The sequence below is a fragment of the Thunnus thynnus genome, chromosome 3, assembly GCF_963924715.1.
Source record: "Thunnus thynnus chromosome 3, fThuThy2.1, whole genome shotgun sequence".
Classification (NCBI taxonomy): Eukaryota; Metazoa; Chordata; class Actinopteri; order Scombriformes; family Scombridae; genus Thunnus; species Thunnus thynnus.
Genome location: NC_089519.1, coordinates 2,167,363 through 2,187,358, shown reverse-complemented (window position 1 = coordinate 2,187,358; position 19,996 = coordinate 2,167,363). Strand labels below are relative to the sequence as shown.

Here is a 19,996-nt window from a genome sequence, read left to right as displayed (position 1 = left end):
ACACATACGCACACACAGGAAAAGGAAAATTGCAACTGAAGTGAATCAGGGCAGAGATTCAGGGGTTTCATAGGAACCATGTTTTTAAAAAGTAACGGCGCTTTCAAATAGCAGACAGAATTTAAGAGCTGTCAGTAACGGTGTGAGTGGAATAACAGATATGATACCTTCTTTTCCCAAAGCTCAACCCCCCAAGGAGTGACTGGACAGCTTTTGACCATATGCTTAGACTTGAAGGCGAGGATGAAGAGAGAAAACCCCAAGTTACCTCGTTTAACTACAAGCATCACCACTGGAGAGAAAAAAAAATGAATTTGTCCACTTGATAAAAATTGTTTTATCTGTGACTTACTTAAGAAAACGAATGATCAAGATTTGGGCATCCCACAAATTTTCTCATCAAAGATAGTATTGTTTGCTAGACGGCTGTTATTTGTAGTAAACAACCGCACTCATGACCCACATGACTGAAAATAAAATTCAGGCGAATCCAATGCGGATAAAAAGACCTTTCTTGTCTTCAGTGCAGGACTACTTTAGGATTAAAGCTGCAACTCTCCATTTGATTACTGATTTTGGTTTTCTGATGTGTCTCAATGGAACAAAACTCATTTTATGTGCCTGCTACAGAGAACACGAGAAAATAATTTATTATTGTTGAGGCCTCATTTCCTCGCAACTGTATCCGGCTGCATAACAGCAGCCGGATTTTCCAAACATTCATCTTAAAGGTGGAACAAAAGAGTAGCATGAATGCAGCGCATATATTGAAACTTTAGGATGGTAAAAACTGTTTGAATCCATGACTAAAAAACAAATTATGGTCAGCTATAAAATCCCCTGACACAGGCCAGTTCCTTATGTACAGTCAGTCATCAACCGCACCACTTAAACAGTTCACTCTCTTCAAGACTAATTACATGTTGCGTCTGCCATGAATCAGTTTACTGATTTTCTTCTGTCTCTCTCTCTTTAATCCCCTGTTTTCTTTCCCTTTCTGCAGCACATTTACCATACTGATATTGTCATACGAAAAACCTTTCTTCTTGCGTAATTTAAAGCAGGGCTGAAAAGTGGTGAAGTGGCAGTCATGGATCGAAGGAAGCTGAATTTCTTTGGTATTTTAGGGGGCTTCTCCAGAAGACAATGAAGGCTTTGTTTCTAGCTGTGGTGTGATCGAGTTTCACTCGGTAAATATTAAATGTAGGGTTGGATGTGATGTGCCTGATGGGGTTTTAATGAAGGGCTTTAGAATAGAGTGTTGAGTTATGTGTAGATATGAAGTGGGGAGGGGTTATAGTGAAACAGCGGTGTTATGGTGAAACAGCGAATCGTACTGTATCTGATCGAAGGGGAACACTGTGTTAGTTTTCCAGGAGGGTTAGATTACAGGGCAGTTAAAGGAAGGAACAAAGTGGGTTTGATGCTTCAGGATAGCGGTTATTGAGTTCTGTCAGCTGAATGTTTACATACTTAGTTTTCAGTGATGTATTACTTTTCTATGAAGGTCGAGGCGAGGCAAGAAATCTGCCTGACAGCAGTTTTGTGTTTTTTGGTCTCCGCAGAGCTATGCAGGCATTTAGGATTAAGAAAAAAGGAATTCTTCTTTAATGTTACCGAGGCAACTATACGAATACAGTCTCGAAAAACTGCACATGATCTTTTGACAACTCTTACTCCGTCTACATTAATGTAGAGATTACAACCGAGAGGCAGTAGTAGAAGTGTGCAGCCTTTCAGAAGACGGCAAGAAGAAAGATGGTTAGCCGAAATATTCCTCTTGGAAACTGAGAAAAGGAATAATAAGGTATTAAAGAAGTTCCTCCAGCGATTTAGTATTGTGCTTCCATAAACTTTTGGTGGATGGATTTTTAAGAAAATGATTTTTAAAAAAAAGAAAAAAAATGATGCAGCAGAAGGCAAGATATCCTAACTTTTATTCCCCAAAGTCATGACGTCTCATTCAGGCTAGCCTCTGTTCAACTAGCTCAACTACAATCTCTCATTAAGCCTTTCTTTCATCTGTCTTCCTGGGGTTTACTTTCCATGTCCTAAGACAACTCAGCATCCACTTGCCATCAGAAGAATTACTTTGTGAGCACAGAAAAAACTAAGAAAAAACTACAAGCGCAAATACTTCGTAACTTGGTCCGTTCATATTGGTAGCATTCTTCATTAAATCCTCCCTACTTGGTAAATGTCCACACCTTTCAAACACCACAGCTCCAGTTTTTAATGCAGACTTTCTGATAAAACATTTGAAGTCTCTGAGCCAAGCCTACAGTACCTTGGTGACGTTATTGTCTCAGACTTGACAATACTCCCCTCTGACACTGTTTACATTGCTTTCACTGACTATGTAGTACTCGTCATAATGAATGAACTAATCTTCATGTGCAAAATTGGACGGGTTGCCCCTTTTAAGCAACAAACATTGCTAGTGCGGAAGTTAACGCTGTGGTTTTGTCTGCTGCAAAGTCCTCATGGGCAAACAGGAAACCAAACATCTACCATAAGACACTCAGCAGGATGTCTTTATTACTGTATGGGTGACATACAAGCACTTTGAAATACAGGAACTTTTCACCAACCAGACAACAACACCAATTATTTTGCTTTGCAGAGAATATGGCTTTAACTGCTCTAAAGATTACCTAATGCAGACCATATACACACAGGGGTATGTTATCTTCTGAAATGTATATATATATGTATGTAAATGCAAATGATAAAACCTCAAATAACCCCCATTCAACTTCAAGTGCCCTCATTTGGAGATAAAGGACTCAAGTCATCTCTTTGATGGGATCTATCCATTCATGCAAAGAGAGGGCCTGAACTCATCTCTCAAATCAGCTAATCCTAAAGTGCCGCTTTTTCATGTCACGAGGTTAAAAAAAAAAAAAATCATCCGATAAGTTTATTTATTGGAAGAAATCTTCACTCTTGACATCTGTTTGCAATTGAAGCAAGTTTCATTTGGAGCATTTGTATTGATGAGGCAAGAATAGAAGCAGGCCAAATATTTTAATGTGTTTTCCTATATTTTTCATTTGAATGAACTGTGAACTCCCCTGGCTCAATGTCTTGGCTTGTTTTTGGCTTGCGTTAAATAAAAACGAAGGAATTTTATTCCACAGGAGTCTTACATGTTGGATACATTGCTCTAGTTTGATGCATCGTTTGTGTCTGTCTCATTTGAGTGTAACACAGAACAGTTTGGATTCAACTGTTGAGGCTACTGAGTCGTGATTTGAGTCATAGCCTACTAGATGTCTCTTGTAGTGAACTTACTCATCCAGAAACGTAGTTTGCCATGGCAAATGTTGTTAATGCTTTCTTTGTTGAACATTACAATGCTCCGATGCAGATCTAACTCATGAAAAAAAAGAACTTTCGAGGCTGTTGTGGTTGCAAATGTCAGGCCTCTCACTTGAGTACACGAGGCACATAAATGATTATATAAAAACAAAGCAGTGGACGATGTTTGCAAATGGCCAGCTCATCCACAGCCTTGAGAATGAAAGAGGTTTCATTAGCAAAGCAGCGCTGTTGGAAACAAAAATGCTCAACTGGACCAAATTAGAAGGAGAAGTAAATATCAAAGCAGCGGGGTGGTCGTCAGGCTGGGTAACACTGCATGTGTTAATGTGTGTTTGTCTCTGCCAGAGTGTGACTGTTTGTCTATTCTCAGAGAGCTACAATGTAAGCCTGCAGATGGCCTGAGGCTGGAATGGTCACAGTGCCCAGGAGACAGTTTGGCTGCAGACCTGGAGTATGTCATTAGAGCTAATCTACATTCTGCCCTTCAAATGGCTACTGATGCAACTGGGCTCAACGCGAAAGTGTTCAGTGGAGAGTTAGCCAAATGACTCTTTGTGACACTTATGCAAACATTTGCAAACACATCTCGCGGGCTAAAGATAAATCGATCCAAATACCTCAGGAACATTGTATCGATTCCAAGGCTCTACATTTCTGTGCTGGGTTTCTTGAGGACAACGGTGCAGCACTAAATCAACTCTGGCCCACCACGATGCAGTATTCACAGAAGGTTCATATTACAGCATGGATTGAACTGTATCATTGAATGTTAGGATTGCCTGTTACTGATAAAATCAATGCCCTAGAACAAAGGGAAATTGCCTCTTTGGTTATGAAATCTATTGTGCAAAAACATCTCATATTCTGAACATTTACTGACTGACGAAGGGCACAGAGGGGATGATTTTTCTTATTCTCCTAAGATTTTAGCAATGGATTTATTGAGTTTTGGTTAAGACACATATGGTATCACAGCACAGTTCATCTGTCTGGGAAATGAAAGTTGGAAAGACTAAAACATACAATGGAGCCGGTTGAAGGTGTGATAAACCCTCACAGTCCAACATTGTAGCTTTTTGTCTTGCTTGGAGAAGAAAAAGGTATTGAAAGATATTTCAGCCGAGCGATACACACAGGAGTTTGGATATTTAAGTTGTGCAAGTGTGTAGGACAATGAGGTTGTGATGTTGGTGCATATTCATGTGCACATAATGAGTGTGAAAATAGTAAAGGTGATGATTTTTTGAAATATACCATCAACACAGTTTGTAAAGGTGTGTTTCTGTTTTTGTGTGTGTAAGTCCCAGTTGTTGCCATTAAATTAAAAGCCCCCGCGGTGCTGGAGAGGCTGCATTAAGTGGTTATTAGTTCCACTTCTCTCAGGACAAAAATCACAGAGAGCCAAACACTAAAGCTTTTTTTTTCTTGTGGAAAGTTTTTACTTGCAGTTGTAGTAAAAAAACTGGAAAATTGATACTCTAAGTGAGATCAAATGTCTCTTACAACCTCCCACTGTCTCATCTCCCTCTATCTCACACTTTTCATCTTATCTGAGCGGGAGAGTTGATACCAGAAAATACGGTCATGTCTGCATTATTATGTTCACATCACCAACAGGCACAAAGGTGCAAAAACATGTTACAGGCAGGCTGTTGCTGTGTCATGTCAGCCCGACAAATCAAAAGCACAAAGGCTTCTATGTTCAGCAACAAAAGCTTATAGATGCTGGCATTTTGAACTCTCACTTTTCTGTTATTTGAGAAAAATAATAGACCCCAAAAAAGAGCCTAAACTATTCCAGGTATACTGTACCTGTCTGCAGGCTGCTCACCCAGAAAGAAAGAAGGATATAAGCTGTCTCCAGTCAGCTTCAGGTATATACACTTGTGGTTTGTAATGTCTGTGACTGCAAACCTCACACACACACCATACCACAAGTTTCAGTTATAGCACAGGAAATGTTGTCTCCTCCTACATCAGGAACAGTGCGAGTCTGTGCTAGCTTGTTTTGTGCTTTAGTTTGCTTGTTGCAACAGTGCCTTGGCACACGGCCTTCATCTTCTAGCAACTGATCCTCAAGTGAGGTAAGCTGTGATTTGTAGTTGGCAGCTCTTTCTCCCACAATGTCTGTCTATTTTGTCTTCCTAATTCTTTAATGATTATGGGATTCACCTCTAATCTACAGCTGTGCTTGTCAGTTAATTGTTAACGTCCATTGACAATTAACTGGCAATTTCTTTCTGAAAAGTCTGAATTTCTCTTGCTGTCTGTCTGTCTGTGCTGCTAACAAGAGGTTGTTGCAGGTTGAAATTTATATTTTTATTATTTAATATTAAGTAGCAGATGTGTTCCTGTTCTCATATGATTTATTAATTAGTTTAGTTACAGTGCACTGATGTAAAGATTGCTGAAAAAAACCCCAAAAAATCTTTTTGCAACAGTGAGTGGGAAATTTGTCACGTCATGGTGAGTGTGCACACACATCTGTTTGTCTCCCTGGTGGTACAAGTTCTTGAGGTTTTGTACATGATAGATTGTCTTGTATAAATGGCGGTTGCTCATAAATGTGCATTTTAAGACTGTTGTATCCTGTTTCACACAGGAAATGAGCAGCTCAGATCTGTATCTTCTATGGTCTTCACACTGTGTTCTGTTCTCTACAGTTAATATGATCTCACTTGCATTTGTGTATTAGGTGATGCAGTTGCTTTGTTAAGTCGCTGCCTACAATTTTTTATAACCAGTTTAGTTAATTACTTTGTAGACTGAACTGCACACTGCTGGAATACCATTTTGCATTTTATAACATAGAAATCGGCATTAAATCTGTTTTTTCTTTCTTTTTCTTTTCTCTGTTCTATGCATCCTCCAGGGTCAGAGGTCAATCTGAGCCACGGCAACATGTCTGAATCCGCAAAGCCCCACCAACCTAACCCACAGGGTAAGGGGGAGAAAACCCATGGCAGCGACTTCAGCTATGTCGGCATCGACGCCATACTGGAGCAGATGAGGAGGAAGGCCATGAAACAGGGCTTTGAGCTCAACATCATGGTTGTGGGTGAGTCTGATACACACATCAACGCTATCATTTAATGAAACACTCAGTTAGTTTGATTCGTTCATCTGCAACTTGAGTTCCCAAAAGCGGGAGCATGAGTTGACATAGAACAACTTCTGCATTAATGAGGTTTTTGCTCTTTACAGTCTGAAAAGACAATCTATTCACAATATCCTAGAGTTCCTTCAGAAAGTTCAATCCCCTTGACTTTTCCTGCATTTGTGGTATTATTTTGTCTAATTAACCTTGGTCTTCCACAAATTACATTCATATGTAACTAATTTGCAATAGTAATTTACCTTCATTGGCAACATTTAGTGCCATTACAGGAAGCAGTGTGACAATAGCAGAGTGAAAAGTGGATGTGAATATTTTCCCTACCCTGAAAGTCCAACTGAAATTAAACTGCAGCATACAGTACATGTCTGCTCTGTAAGTCACCTGTCCCATGTGCTCCATCAATCAATCAGATGCCAAAAAGGAGAAATATATATTTTAAATTCTTTGATTTCATGATTGTGCTCCCTAGTTTTCTACTTACATGGCTGGAGTCCTTGCATTCGATACAGCAAATCAAATTTTGTATAAAACGATAATGTGGCATTCTACCATAAGTAGAACAGATGGTCGCACTGAGCCTGATTGCATCCTGCTACACAACACAAGAGCCACGAACAATACCCTGTTGTTCTCATCTAACTTACAAACATGAGCAAACATCTAGAGCCGCAGCACATTAAACCGCATGTAGATGTAGCTGCAAATGTCACTTTGGACCTGTTAGATGCTGGTTTGGTCATTGCTGTTCAAAATTCCTGTCTACCCGTATTTGTTTAATATCTCTGAGTAGATTTTTTTTTAGGGGTATTTCAGGGTATTTCAGCTAACAAACGTGTGGCTAATGCAATATCATTACATACTGTATATAAACATATAATATGTATGAAAAAAGGTGGTATGGTATCAGTAGTATGGTGTATGATTGGCTTAGTTACCTTCTAATTCAGCCTGACCTAGAGCTTGACATTGAGCTTGATTACGGCTTCATGTTAGGTTTGGATCAAACTCTATCTTAAAATCTAAATCAACACAGATGTCTCCAACAAGACCTGAGGCTGTAATTGCTTCCAAATGGGTTATGTTTATGACAGTTACTGATTCAGCACTGCATTCAGCAAAAAAAGATCAGATGGTGTCCATTATAAATATTTTCAAATTATGCTGCAACACCATAAAATGCAGAACAAAGCAAGTAGCAAGTTAGGCTCTGTTCTTTACGCCAAAAAAAGTAAAATGCAGTATACAGTTCGGCACTTAACTCACACCCATATTGACACTGTCACATTAAGCAGGAAGTCATGCAATGCACGCTTAGTTTGCACATTCTCAGACGTAGAAAATACCTTTTTTTTTCTAATTACATTTATCATGAAAGCTCTCCAAATCTTCCATACTCCTCAGCTGTCCTTTGATGCAAAAAAAGCAAAGAAAAGAAACAATGTGTGTGTGTGTGTGTGTGTGTTTGGATGTGTGTTTCTTCCTCAGCCAGCACGGTGCCTCCCTGAACAAGCTCTTTTTCTTTGTGTGTCTATGATGTAACCAACAAACACGCATACACACACTGGAGTGGATAAAAAGAGGCTATCAGGCAGAGAAAGTGGCATAATGACGGCGATTACTCTGACAAGCTGAAGCATACACTCCTGAGGGAGTGCTCACACTTCCTTAAAGAGCTGCAACATACCGCCTGTTAGGTGCCACCATCAAGTCTGTGTACACTCACACGTTTGCACACACAAGTATCCATGCAGGCAGCTGTGTAATGTACATACATGCATGCAGGCACACATAAAATAGAAACTCATGCATGTTCTTCTCAGAGAAAGGAATGTCAAAATGTGTTTTAACTTTCATAGAAATACAATTTGCGCAATAAGAGTGTGTTGAAAAACCTCAACAATGTCCTGATATAAATTTTTAAGCCTTGGTGTTTGTTTGGTTCATGTTGGCATATTTACTGAATGCAGTCAGTTTGATTTTACGCCCGGCATGGTGTTTTGTGCACACAGCTAGCCTGGCATGTCAACACAACTCCAAGGAGACATCTGCAAAAAATGACAAACAATGATTTGTTGCATATGGACTGATATTGTTCATCAAAAGAGGCATAATAGCTTTATGGATGCTGGGGAATGAAGTGAAAATGTAAGACAGTTTTTGTGAGAAAGTGATGGCAGTGTAGTGTGACTCAGTGAATATTTATTTGTGGGAATAAACAAAGTAAAGTACAAAAGTCAAACAACACTGTCTTTAATCTTTCTCAGATGTGCATTATTGTTGCAGGCAACCTGCATTTCTACATCGTGAATACTTGCCTAACACCTCATCGGAGTCATATTTCTCACCTCAAGGCCAGAACTGACCTGCCTTTTAGGTTTGGCTTATCAAATTCTGAGAAAAAACATCTAAATCCCTTTGTGTATTAGATGTTTGACTTTCTTTCATCACTCTTCAGTCACTGGGTTGCATGAGATCGTAAAGGTGTCCACCCCTTACACAATGCAGTAAGATACTTTGTTAGATTCTTGGTTGCTACACAGGATAGAAATATGAAGTGTAAAAAGCAAAGCATCTTTTGTGACTCTAGTTTCTGTCTCTTTGATGGTTAGTGAGGACGTGAAAGGTTAGAGTAGCTGTGGTCTTGGTTCTGTCCCTTGTGGTCTCCTCTACGAGATACATTTGCCTAATCCCTGCCCTCAGCCAGCTGACCTTTTGATTCCCACCACGTAGCCAGGGCAGCCAGGGCAGCCTGGGTGTCTCCTTGTGTGTGTGAGTGTGTGCTTGTGAATGCATGTGACTGAGTAGACCGCATGTAAAGTGTCTATGAAAGAGCAAGTGTGTGTGTGTGTGTGTGTGTGTGAGACAGAGAGAGTGTTGGGAAAAGGCCGCCTCGGGAGTCACACAGGGCCTGGCAGCTTGGCAACGCTCTGCACGCCACGGTAGATGCCCATAGGGGCTGTGAACAAAGAGCGGGAGGAAAAGAACTAAAATAGTCAACTTTTTTGAAAGTTTCTTAATATTTCAAAAGAAAACAAACCCATATTCTTTTTTTTTAACAAGCTAACATGTGTCCACTGTAGTGGACACTATCCTTCTGTTGATCTGATGGAACTTCATTATTTTCTGCAGTTGTGTGTTTCTAAGCACTAAACAAACAAATGCACAAACACTGTGAAACCAAAGTTTCCTGTTTCTGAAATGGACACCCTGCAGACACACTCTGACTAGTTTGATCTGCTCCTGGAAAATATCTTGATTTTATGAGTCCTGAAAGCACAAACTCTTCAGTGCTTTATACAAACGAGATGTGTGAAGAGGGTATTTAAACTCTTCATGTGTGCACAGTGCAACACTGTATATAGCTATATATTGTGACTCTTGTATTAACTAATAAATGCAGAATGTGATGTAACCACTAAAATGTTGCACATCCTGATAATTATGCATTATGCAAAGGAATGTTACATCATTGTTATAATTTAAAGTATTGTTGTTTATGGATGGATAGAGTGCAGGTATTCACCATATACACTTTGATGTATGGTATCCACTTTGGCATCAGCCACAAAAATGCAGCCAAAATCATATTAAACAAAAGTAATCTTCACTTCACATTTAGTCAAAAAATTGTTGTTTTGGTGAAGTTTGTTCTTCTCTGTTGGGAAAAAAAGGAACAAACATGTAACAGCCCCGATGTGCTTCTCCATTTTAAAATTTCTGATTACTGTACAATATATCAGAAATACAATGATATGTAAATGTCAAACATAGAAAAGAAGGAAATTCATCCCCTGATGGTTTGGATGAAACGATGTATGTATCTTAAAATGGTTAAGAATGGTTTTTGAATATTTGTCCCATTTGTGTGTGTGTGGTCCAAAGAATACATCTGTCCTCTTGGCCTCCACAGCTGGCTCGTCTGACCCTGCAGCTGTCCTGCTATTGTCATGGTCCATTAACACACAGAGTGCACACACACACACACACACACACACACACACACAGGATATAATCCATACATTAGGGCTGATGTCATGTGCAAATTCAGTCTCACTGTTTTTAAAGGAGAAAAAGTCTAAAAGAAACTTTTTTTGTATTTGGGTTGAATGAGGCTCTTGTCTTCACCAAGTTTGCCTCTGTGACTCTCCAGGATTAAAACCACTAGTGAATGAGTTTCAACTTTCTCTAACTGTTGTGTCTCTGTGTGTGTCTGTGTGTGTTTCTGTGTTTTCCTGAGCAGGACAGAGCGGCCTGGGGAAATCTACTCTGATGAACACACTGTTCAAGTCCAAGGTGAGCCGCAAGTCAGTTCAGCCCAACACAGAGGAGAGGATCCCCAAGACTGTCGAGATCAAGTCCATCAGTCACGGTACGCCAATACTCACATTTAGTGGCCTGCAGCCTTAAATAATATTATTCTTAATATGTGTGTTTCCTGCTGCTCTATCATGCTGCTGATTTTATGTGTGTGTCCAAAAGAAATACTGACAAAATAACTTTTCCCTGTCCAGATATTGAGGAGAAAGGAGTGAGGATGAAGCTGACAGTAATTGACACTCCTGGCTTTGGGGATCAGATCAACAATGAAAACTGGTGAGCTGAGGTTACTTCATCTAAAGGCCTCAGTAGCTGTTAGAAAAGTCACTACCTTCATTACATTTATATGGGTTCTTACCAGTGTTCAATCTACACCATTATCAAAGTCAGTGGGACATATGTGCATCTCTCTGTGAGACTTTACGTTTGAAAATTTCATGCTAAAATGTGCAGAAACCAGTATAATTTACAGCTTTACAAACACAGAATCTGTGATGGAAAAACATGTCATTGTTATGCAGAAACTGAATTGGCAAATAACAAAGTTAGCTTCTCATTCTCAAACTGTTTCCTTCATCAGCTGGCTGCCCATTATGAAATTCATCAATGACCAGTATGAAGCCTACCTGCAGGAGGAAATCAACATCAACAGGAAGAAGAGGATCCCAGACTCCAGGGTGCACTGCTGCATATACTTCATACCTCCCACTGGCCACTGGTAAGACCGCATATTAAAGAGACGCACACCCTTGTGACTAAGTCCCAAACTTTTTGTTCCACATCCCACAGCTGCAGGGATGAATCAGGCCTTCTGGGAATCTCCTCTGACCCATTGTCTGTCCACAGCTTTTAAGCACCCCCACACCCCCCCTCTCCAGCTCTTTATGTCTGTCTCCCTCTCTAGCGACCATATGTGGAACTCATTCTCTCCTCAGAGACACTAAAGTATCACTTGAAGAGTCAGGTTTCACAAAGAAACTGGACTCTTTAGTTCTCACTATTGACTAAGGTAGAGAGAGCGAAGCCATTATCAGAATGCAGAAGTGCTTTATCCTGAATAGGATGAATTGTACACATGCTAACCTTCTACCTCAGCATGTTGATTACAGGCATACTGATCATTGTATTCACAACTAAAATGTTAAATTGTGTGCTCTCACCATGTCTAACTTGCCTCAGTCTGCCAACCTCCTAAACTAGTGCATCACTGCGCCTAAATTAGTTTTTCTGCTGAATTTAATTTGGAAAAATGCTACATCAGAGGTCTGGATTTGATTATTGATTCATCTTGCAAACAGTGCCTTCATTATTCGTCTGGAACATGTTTACTGTTGCCGAACAGAGAGATGGGACTCAAAGTGGTTCACAGATCGATTTCTGGTAGAATCCAACATAAGAGTGGTCAGAGACTAGCACATTTTAGTGAGCCTGTGTGCCAGCAAAAGAGTAGATTTGGTGCAAAAGCAGAATAAATGATGTTGGTAGACTAAAGTCAGTGTAAAAATGATGCTGTAATTTGGACGTGACTGGTTTTATTCCTACAAAGCTCAGACACATCTTGTGCCAGAATTGTCCTTACAGTGTCCTTGCAGAGTGCATGTCTTCTGTTAAACAACCAGGTGGAAACTGCTTCACTTACATGACGTTTGCTGCAGAGATAATGCAAACCACATTAGTCCTGCTGCTTTGTAAGTGGTTATTTTCTTCAAATCTACTCTGTAATTTGTTTGATTTAAAAGCAATGAGTTGTGTGTCCTGGTGTGCAAGGAGGGTCGAGAAGGACACACAGCCGCACAAGCAGATGCACAACAAGGCTAAACGCACACTATTTCTACTGTAGTTGATAATGCATCTTGATAGGGTAGTAGATGTAGATAAAGGCACACAAAACACCCATGTACACAGACTGTAAACACACACATTCATTAACTATCTGACCCCATATCTCAGTGAATGCTCCATTCACTGCTGGCTCATGTTTCTGTGCACCAGTAACTGCGCAGTTGTGCACTTAAACGTTCTCTCTATGAGAGGGGGATGACAAGTGTGTGTCTCTGTGCCCCGCTGTTTGACAGCCCCCCTCATCATCTGCTCATGTCACCACAGCTGCTACTTCAGAGAATTTGTGTGTGTGCCCTTGTTTCGGTAAAGCAGTGTGCACATGTGTTGTGGACTGAAGTGGGGAGGGGGGCATGCTAACACTTGTACCTACACTGTGTGGATGCCCTGAATGTGTTTGTGTATCGTCTTGCTTACAGCTGCACAGTTCAGCCAGTACATTTTTGTCAGTATGGACCGTCTGTCACATAACACCCAAACCCCTCTCTCTCTCTCACACATGCACACACACACACTTTACTGAAACATGAAAAATACACACTCATTTTGAAAACAAAGATGCAAACATCTGTCAGGAAGTGCTGCCTTTCTCACAGCCAACCAGAGAGTTATACAGTAGGCAGGAGAACAAAGGAGACATCAGTTGGGGTTACTATTGTGACCTGACATAGAAACGAATGTATGTTGAACAGACAGATTTGCTTGTACGTCTGTTTGCATATGGTATTGCATATCTAGACTCAGAAAGGGCTTCCACACATGTTTCTTTGCATAGAAAGATTAGTTTGAACCTTTACGAAACAACATAGTAACACTTGAAATTAGAAAATCAGAAATTACACAGACACAGTGCCAAAAGCCTGTGGATGCCTCCGTCTTGTGACCTCAGTCCAGGAATGACAGGCAGGAAAATGATGACAGAACCTCCCTGGTAGCTCTTACAGGCTACTATCATTGGATATCTGCTGTGTTTTTTTTGTTTTTTTTTTAGATTGTCATTTTGTTTGAAGCATCTCAAACAGCAACTTGTATTTATCGCAGCTCTAAAGTCATTTGCACGTCAGCAATCTGCTTTTAAGTTGTTTCTGTGGTTTCAGATAGATGAACAGTGGTCACTGAGGCAGAACATAGTCTTGACATCAGCGATCGTTCCCGATAATGGCAAAGTCAGCCACACTATTTTCCCTACGGGCAGTCTTATTATTACCTCGTTTGACATGTCTTCCTGAGAAAAAAGAAGGCTGCACTTTGACTCTCCATCCACTCAGAGCTGGTTTCTGATATATTACAAAAGAGAGGAAGGGAATGGAGAGCAATCTGCACTGTGGCTTGCTCTTTTTTTCCTATTTTCATTTTACCACAGAGTTTATCTCAGTCTATATATACGTGACTTTTTTTTTCTTAACTACATATATAGGACAGTTTGTGTGTGCGTGCATATAAGTGTACATCTGTGCATATGTGCATGCATATTTATTGTCTGTACAGCATATGTTCGTGTGCAAGGATACATGTGCTCAGTCATGCATATGAGGTAGCTCCTATGCCTATTTGTACATCCTTGCATCTTTAACATATACAGTTTATGCATGTAGCAATTGCCAATTTATATCTGACATTCACACTGATTTTCACATCTGATACATCAACCTCCAATTTCCTTTTATTTGATCTCTTGCTATCCCACGCTTCTATTCTCTGCATCCATATGACACATGCCAGTTGTCCCCTGAGCATGAAAAATGCATAAAGTGTAATGGTCTCTGTCTCTGGTTGAATGCACAGCTTACTGTGTCATCTCCCTCTACCTTTGTGCTGCTCTGTTTTGTCTTCACTCTGTTGCTCACATGCTCCCCAGTGTTTCATCCTACGTTCATGGTGACATGCTTGTCAGTCTCTGTGTAGAGACGGCTAGGCCTCTCCTCCAATTGCCCCTGGGTCTTTGAACCAGGCTGGCCTGGCTTGGCTGGGACTAATTGGAGGGCAGAGCAGACAGCATGAGGGGAGTCTGTCTGGAGGAGAAACTGGAGGCAATGCTGAGACAGAAAAAAAACATGAAGGGGAGAGAGAAATGGGAAACACGAGGGAACAGAGCTACAGTGTAGAACAGTGTAGACTAACGCAAGGACGGCTCTAATTATTGCTTTACTTTACCAGGAGCAATTGTGAGCATGTTTCAGGAGAAGAGTAAGAGCCTTACTTGGAAATGGTGTTTTCCAAGTAAGGCTAAGTCTACAGAAATCATTCAAGGACAGGCAGGAAAATAGTGCCAGAGTCTAGGAAAAAAAAGTAGCATGTTATACAGAGTGTCATTACCAGAAACCTGGTTAGACTGAAAGTAATGGAATAGACCATGATTGCCCTCCAGTGGTTGTTGTGTTTCATTGCATTCATGTTTTAGGAATTAACGTGCTCAAGTTTCCTGTAGTGGAAGATATTTTCTTTGTTCCACAGTGATCATTTTCAGTCAAGGGATACAGTTGACATCCTGGTAGCTCTGTGTGCAAACATGCATGTATCTGTAATGTTGTAACTTGAATGTTTTTCGTTCTGTACTCGCTTGCCTCCTTCTGCAGCTCAAGATTTATTTGGAGTGCTCAACAACAGACAGTAGTGACATACGTACGTTCATGCATGAAATTAAGTGTACTCTGTTGTCTCTGTTCTCCCTCAAGTCTGAGGCCTCTGGATGTGGAGTTCATGAGGCGTCTCAGTAAGGTGGTCAACATCGTCCCCGTCATCGCCAAGGCCGACACGCTCACCCTGGAGGAGAGGGACTACTTCAAGCAGACGGTGAGTGGAGTGTGTTTGGATGGTTTTACAAGTGTCTTAAAATATATTTTGTGTGTATGTGTTAGCTATTTCTTCTATGTGACTTTGGTTAATTTCATACATTCATCTGTTTGAAATAGTACCGTCCATCACACCTGCAATAACCTATAGCATGTCTTTAACGTAAGCTTAAAATAAATGCATCAGTAGGTCAAACAGTCAGCGGATTTACCTCACAAACATATATGTATGTTCCTCCACAACCACAGGTCGGTAACATGCAGTATGAAGAGCTGCCAGGGACCACAAACAAAAGCCATCTGGGCAAACCCACACTGTACCTATCCTGGGAAATACTGTACCATCAACATAACTGTAACACATGCTCAGTCCAGACGGAAGCATTTAAGCTATTTATTTGAAGTACTTATTTACTGAACTGCTTTCCACAACTCTTAAGTCTGGCTCTTTTTTTAGACGAGGGGAACCACTGCCCAGTTGCCAACTGAACAGACAGGCCCCTCATTACCAGTGACTTACAGGGTGACTGTACAAGTCGACCAACGTAAAAGAGGTCTCCACTCTGGGGTACATTAAAGACAGAACCTCTCTGACACAAGCTAGAGGCTAGAACTGGAAATTAAGTAAAAATAGTAAATAATATGACTATTTCTACAAATAATCCAAGTTGTGTAATTGCTTTTTGTATTCTGTGATTGTCAAAGCTCTTTACATTTGGCTGTATAGGGACGGAAATATAAGTCGGTCGGTCCACCACTTTGATCCAGACTGAAACATCTCAACAACTTTTTGATGGATTGCTGTGATATGTTGTCCAGAGATTTGTGATCCCCAGAGTAAGAATCCTACTGACTGGTGATCCCTTGTTTTTTTGTGGAATATCTGATTAACTATTGGGTGGATTCCCAGGATATAAGGTATAGACATTAACCCTAATGACTTTGGTGCTTTTGTGATCCCCTGCCTTTTCATCTAATTGCCCCCACAAGGTCAGAAAATGACTTTTTTCAACCAAATACCTGCAAAACTAAAGACATTCCCATCAGCAGCCTCAGCTGTACTTTGTGTTTGGTGTTTGATCTTTAAAATGTCAGAAAACAGTGAAAAATTTCTGTTTCCCAAAGCACAAGATGACTTTTTGAAATGTCATCTTTTGTCCCGACCAACAGTCCACAACCTTAAGATATTTAGTTCATTATCATAGAGGACTAAAGAAACCAGAAAGTTTTCACCATTGAGAAGCTGGAATCAGAGAATTTGGACATTTTCCTCTTAAAAAATGTCTGGTTTCATTGTCCCTGTATGTTCAATTTTAAATTGAGAGAGCTGCAACAGGTGGTGCAACAAACAAAAGCTACGAGGCCAAAGTCAGCAGATGCATATCCAGACTAAAGGAAAGGTGTTCAGGCTCATGTAAAAGGCAGATTTTAACTTAGCATTAGGCTAGTCTTGTGACTTGATGTTCTTCTAGGTGTGTATTTTGCTTTTAGTTGGTATGTTATAGTATTCGTAGAAAACTAACAGGCTGATAATCCTAACCTCACATTCTTCACATCCTCGTTATGGCTTTCCCTGCTCCAACAGCTTCTTGCTCCACTTGGCCTGAGTCTGTAACGGTCACTGCTGCATCCCTTCCTCAGTGTGTTTCTGTTGGATAATTTTCAGTCGACAGGACTCAGGAGGCAGACAGCCACCTGCCTTCCTCCATCACTTGCTTTATCTTCTCCATCCCTCCGTCCAAGAATACAGACTTCTCTAACGGCTTTATTCATTTCAGAGAAGCACAATGGGTGTCTTGGCTACCGGTTTCCCCCTGATGCTTGTAACACGGGCCAATAAGAACAAAGCAGGGACTGGACCAGGCCCTGGCACAGAATGGAAGCCGCAGGGCTTGTAGCTGGGTTGTTTTGGTTGGCCGCACATGCTCTGTATGACCCTGAAGATTATTGACTAAAAGCCTCTCGTGCCAAATGATTTTTTTCCCCCCACATTTTCCCTGTAGCAACTTGACATGCAAACAGAATAAGAGGGGGGTTTTTTTTATTTTTTTTTTTTATTAAATGTTCAGCCTCAGTGTCTAGCTGTGAATGTCTGTTCGCGTTCCTTCAACCAACAGTTGATGTGGCTTTTTTGTAGAATTTGACTTGGTTTGCATCCTATAATGTAACCCTGAGAACGCTTCCATGGATAAACAATGAAATGTTTGATCAAGGACCAAGTGGAAATTGTCAGAGTAGTAATTGTGGGAGTGAACAGTCATTCATTAAAAGGACATTTCTTCCAGAAGCTTCTGTCTATTTTTCTGCGTTCCTGCCTGAGCTTCAGTCATTATAAAGACATACAGAGAATTGGGGTGGCCGTTTTATAAGCCATACCTCTGTCTGGATGTATTTTTTTTTTCTCAGAGTGGTTTAACCTCCATGTTAACTCCTTTGTGTCAAGTATATTAAGATCCATTTAATGTCAACACGAGTATAACATGACCAAGTGTTTATTTAAGCCCTCTAGTGTTTTAGAACAGCTTCTGTCCAACTTCCCGGCCCAAACTTCAATACTCGTATGTAAACAGATTTAGTCCCACTTATGTATGTGTGTGGCTGATTGACTTGGGTGTGGGCTGCAGAGTGATTGCTGGGATGTTGAGATGACGGATGAAGGGTTTTGGCCTGATAGACTGTTTGTGTTTGGCAGTCGGACTTCCCTTTCTTCAGTCTCGGTTTCAGCTCATTATGGAAACATTTGCCTCTGTGTAATCGTGATTCAGCAAAACAAATATTTCTAAAGACATGTAGACTTTAAAGCCTGGTAAAATATCACATTATGTACTGTATAAGTTTGCAGTTACTCAAACTGTGCATTTAATTTCCTATGTGTTACTGTGTTTGGCTTTGTGCAGATTAGGGAAGAGCTGCGAGCCAACGGGATTGATGTTTATCCCCAGAAAGAGTTTGACGAGGATGCAGAGGACAGGATGATCAATGACAAAATCAGGGTAAGTCCACATTGTCAAATTCAGTCAGTTCAGACTTCAACAACCACAGTAGAGGATGTCCTCTTGTGGTTTCAGCACTTCACACTCTGTAGCAAATCACAAATGGGTATTTTGCAGATTCAGATTTAAGCCTTTGTTGGATATAATGTCATCTTTTATTTCCTGTTTTTCTTTTGGGAAATCTTAAAAGCCATGTTTGTCACAAAGACGGCGTCTTGTTCTAGCAAAGATAACCAACCGAAGCATGACCTGAAAACGAGTCGCTGGTAACACTTCGATGGCTGTGCGTGTGTTTGTGCGCTCAACAGGAGATGATCCCTTTTGCTGTGGTGGGCAGTGACCAGGAGTACCAGGTGAACGGGAAGAAGATTCTAGGGAGGAAAACAAAGTGGGGCACCATAGAGGGTAATACACATAAATCCACACACACACACACACGTATACACACGATCAAAAGCACAGCTGGTTACTTTTCTGCCAAACAGACAATGGAAATTGAGTCACCAGGCAGGATAATGTATGTTCCTTCACAGTCTAACCACAAATCAGCCATATGTACTGTAGCTGCGACTGCCAGCATCAATTAAAGCTTAAAAATCATAACATAATTCAATTAATATATCTTTACAACGTCCATCTGTACGGTGGAGCATCAAACACTGAATTGGCAAATTTACCGCGCTTACACCTGGGTCACATCTGTGCAGTTGACAGTGCCAAGGCCGTCTAATTTCATCACTTTAGTAAATGATAGTGAGTAGACAGTAAATCACACTCACATTACCTGCTTGGTGTTTGACATATTCACAACATACCAAAAAAAAAAAAAAAAACAGTTTCCCAAAGAAGACACGGGACATGTGGAAAGTTACGGACTACAGTTTTAAAATCTGGCCAGCTCATTTAACCGTTCCACTACCAGGCATTTGTTTACATACGTCTCTCTGACGACTGTTGCTAGGAAGACCTAGGAGACAGGAGGGAGAGATTTACAAGACTCGCTGTGTCTGTTGGGAAAACACACACACACACACACACACACATACACACTGCCAAAGAAGTTATAAGCAAGTGAGTGTCCTCTCTCACCTGTGGGGGTGTTTGATGGAGAGGACGTCTGTCTGGACGGGGAGTGACAGTATGATTGGAGGACAAAAAGACAGCTGAAGGAGGTCTGGACAGTGTTTAACATTGTCTCCTTCTCAGGACATTCTTCAGCACACTCTTCTCGAGGTGCATACTGAGTTGTGGGATATTGGCTTCATTATATAATCATTATATTATATTGTAAAATATAAATACTGTAATCACTTTTCTATCATGTAAATTATTATTTCAGACTGTATGATCTCAAAAGCTACTTGTCCGTTTGATCTGTAATTCAGAAGGAACCACAGTCTGTAATCACTGTGTACGAGGAACTTGGCCTTCACAGACATTGTGAGAAATGTGTTGTGCATGTTAATGTGAATCTAAGATGTAAAGTGAAAAATGTAGTTCTGTGATTGCTCAAGTCTTCCAAATCATTAAAATAAGATATCGGATTGCGAGTGTGAGCCAGCGAGCATGAAGTAGAGGGATATCAATCAATTTATTATTGCAAAGATTATAAA

The 19,996-nt window shown here is 40.6% G+C and overlaps 1 protein-coding gene across 6 annotated transcripts in view; it reads left to right on the top strand.

Moving 5' to 3' along the window:
* The window catches only part of septin9b (septin 9b), a 71,980-nt gene that overhangs the window by 48,543 nt on the left and 3,441 nt on the right, over positions 1-19,996 (top strand). For 5 of the 6 annotated variants that reach the window (XM_067580092.1, XM_067580083.1, XM_067580075.1 and 2 more), the window contains 7 exons: positions 6,197-6,382; positions 10,683-10,811; positions 10,954-11,035; positions 11,340-11,477; positions 15,274-15,391; positions 18,288-18,383; positions 18,692-18,788. In XM_067580092.1, the coding sequence (XP_067436193.1) occupies positions 6,197-6,382; positions 10,683-10,811; positions 10,954-11,035; positions 11,340-11,477; positions 15,274-15,391; positions 18,288-18,383; positions 18,692-18,788 (846 nt within the window). Of the gene's footprint in view, positions 1-5,281; positions 5,409-6,196; positions 6,383-10,682; positions 10,812-10,953; positions 11,036-11,339; positions 11,478-15,273; positions 15,392-18,287; positions 18,384-18,691; positions 18,789-19,996 lie in introns of those variants that run through there. The other variant, XM_067580108.1, reaches the window with a different exon arrangement.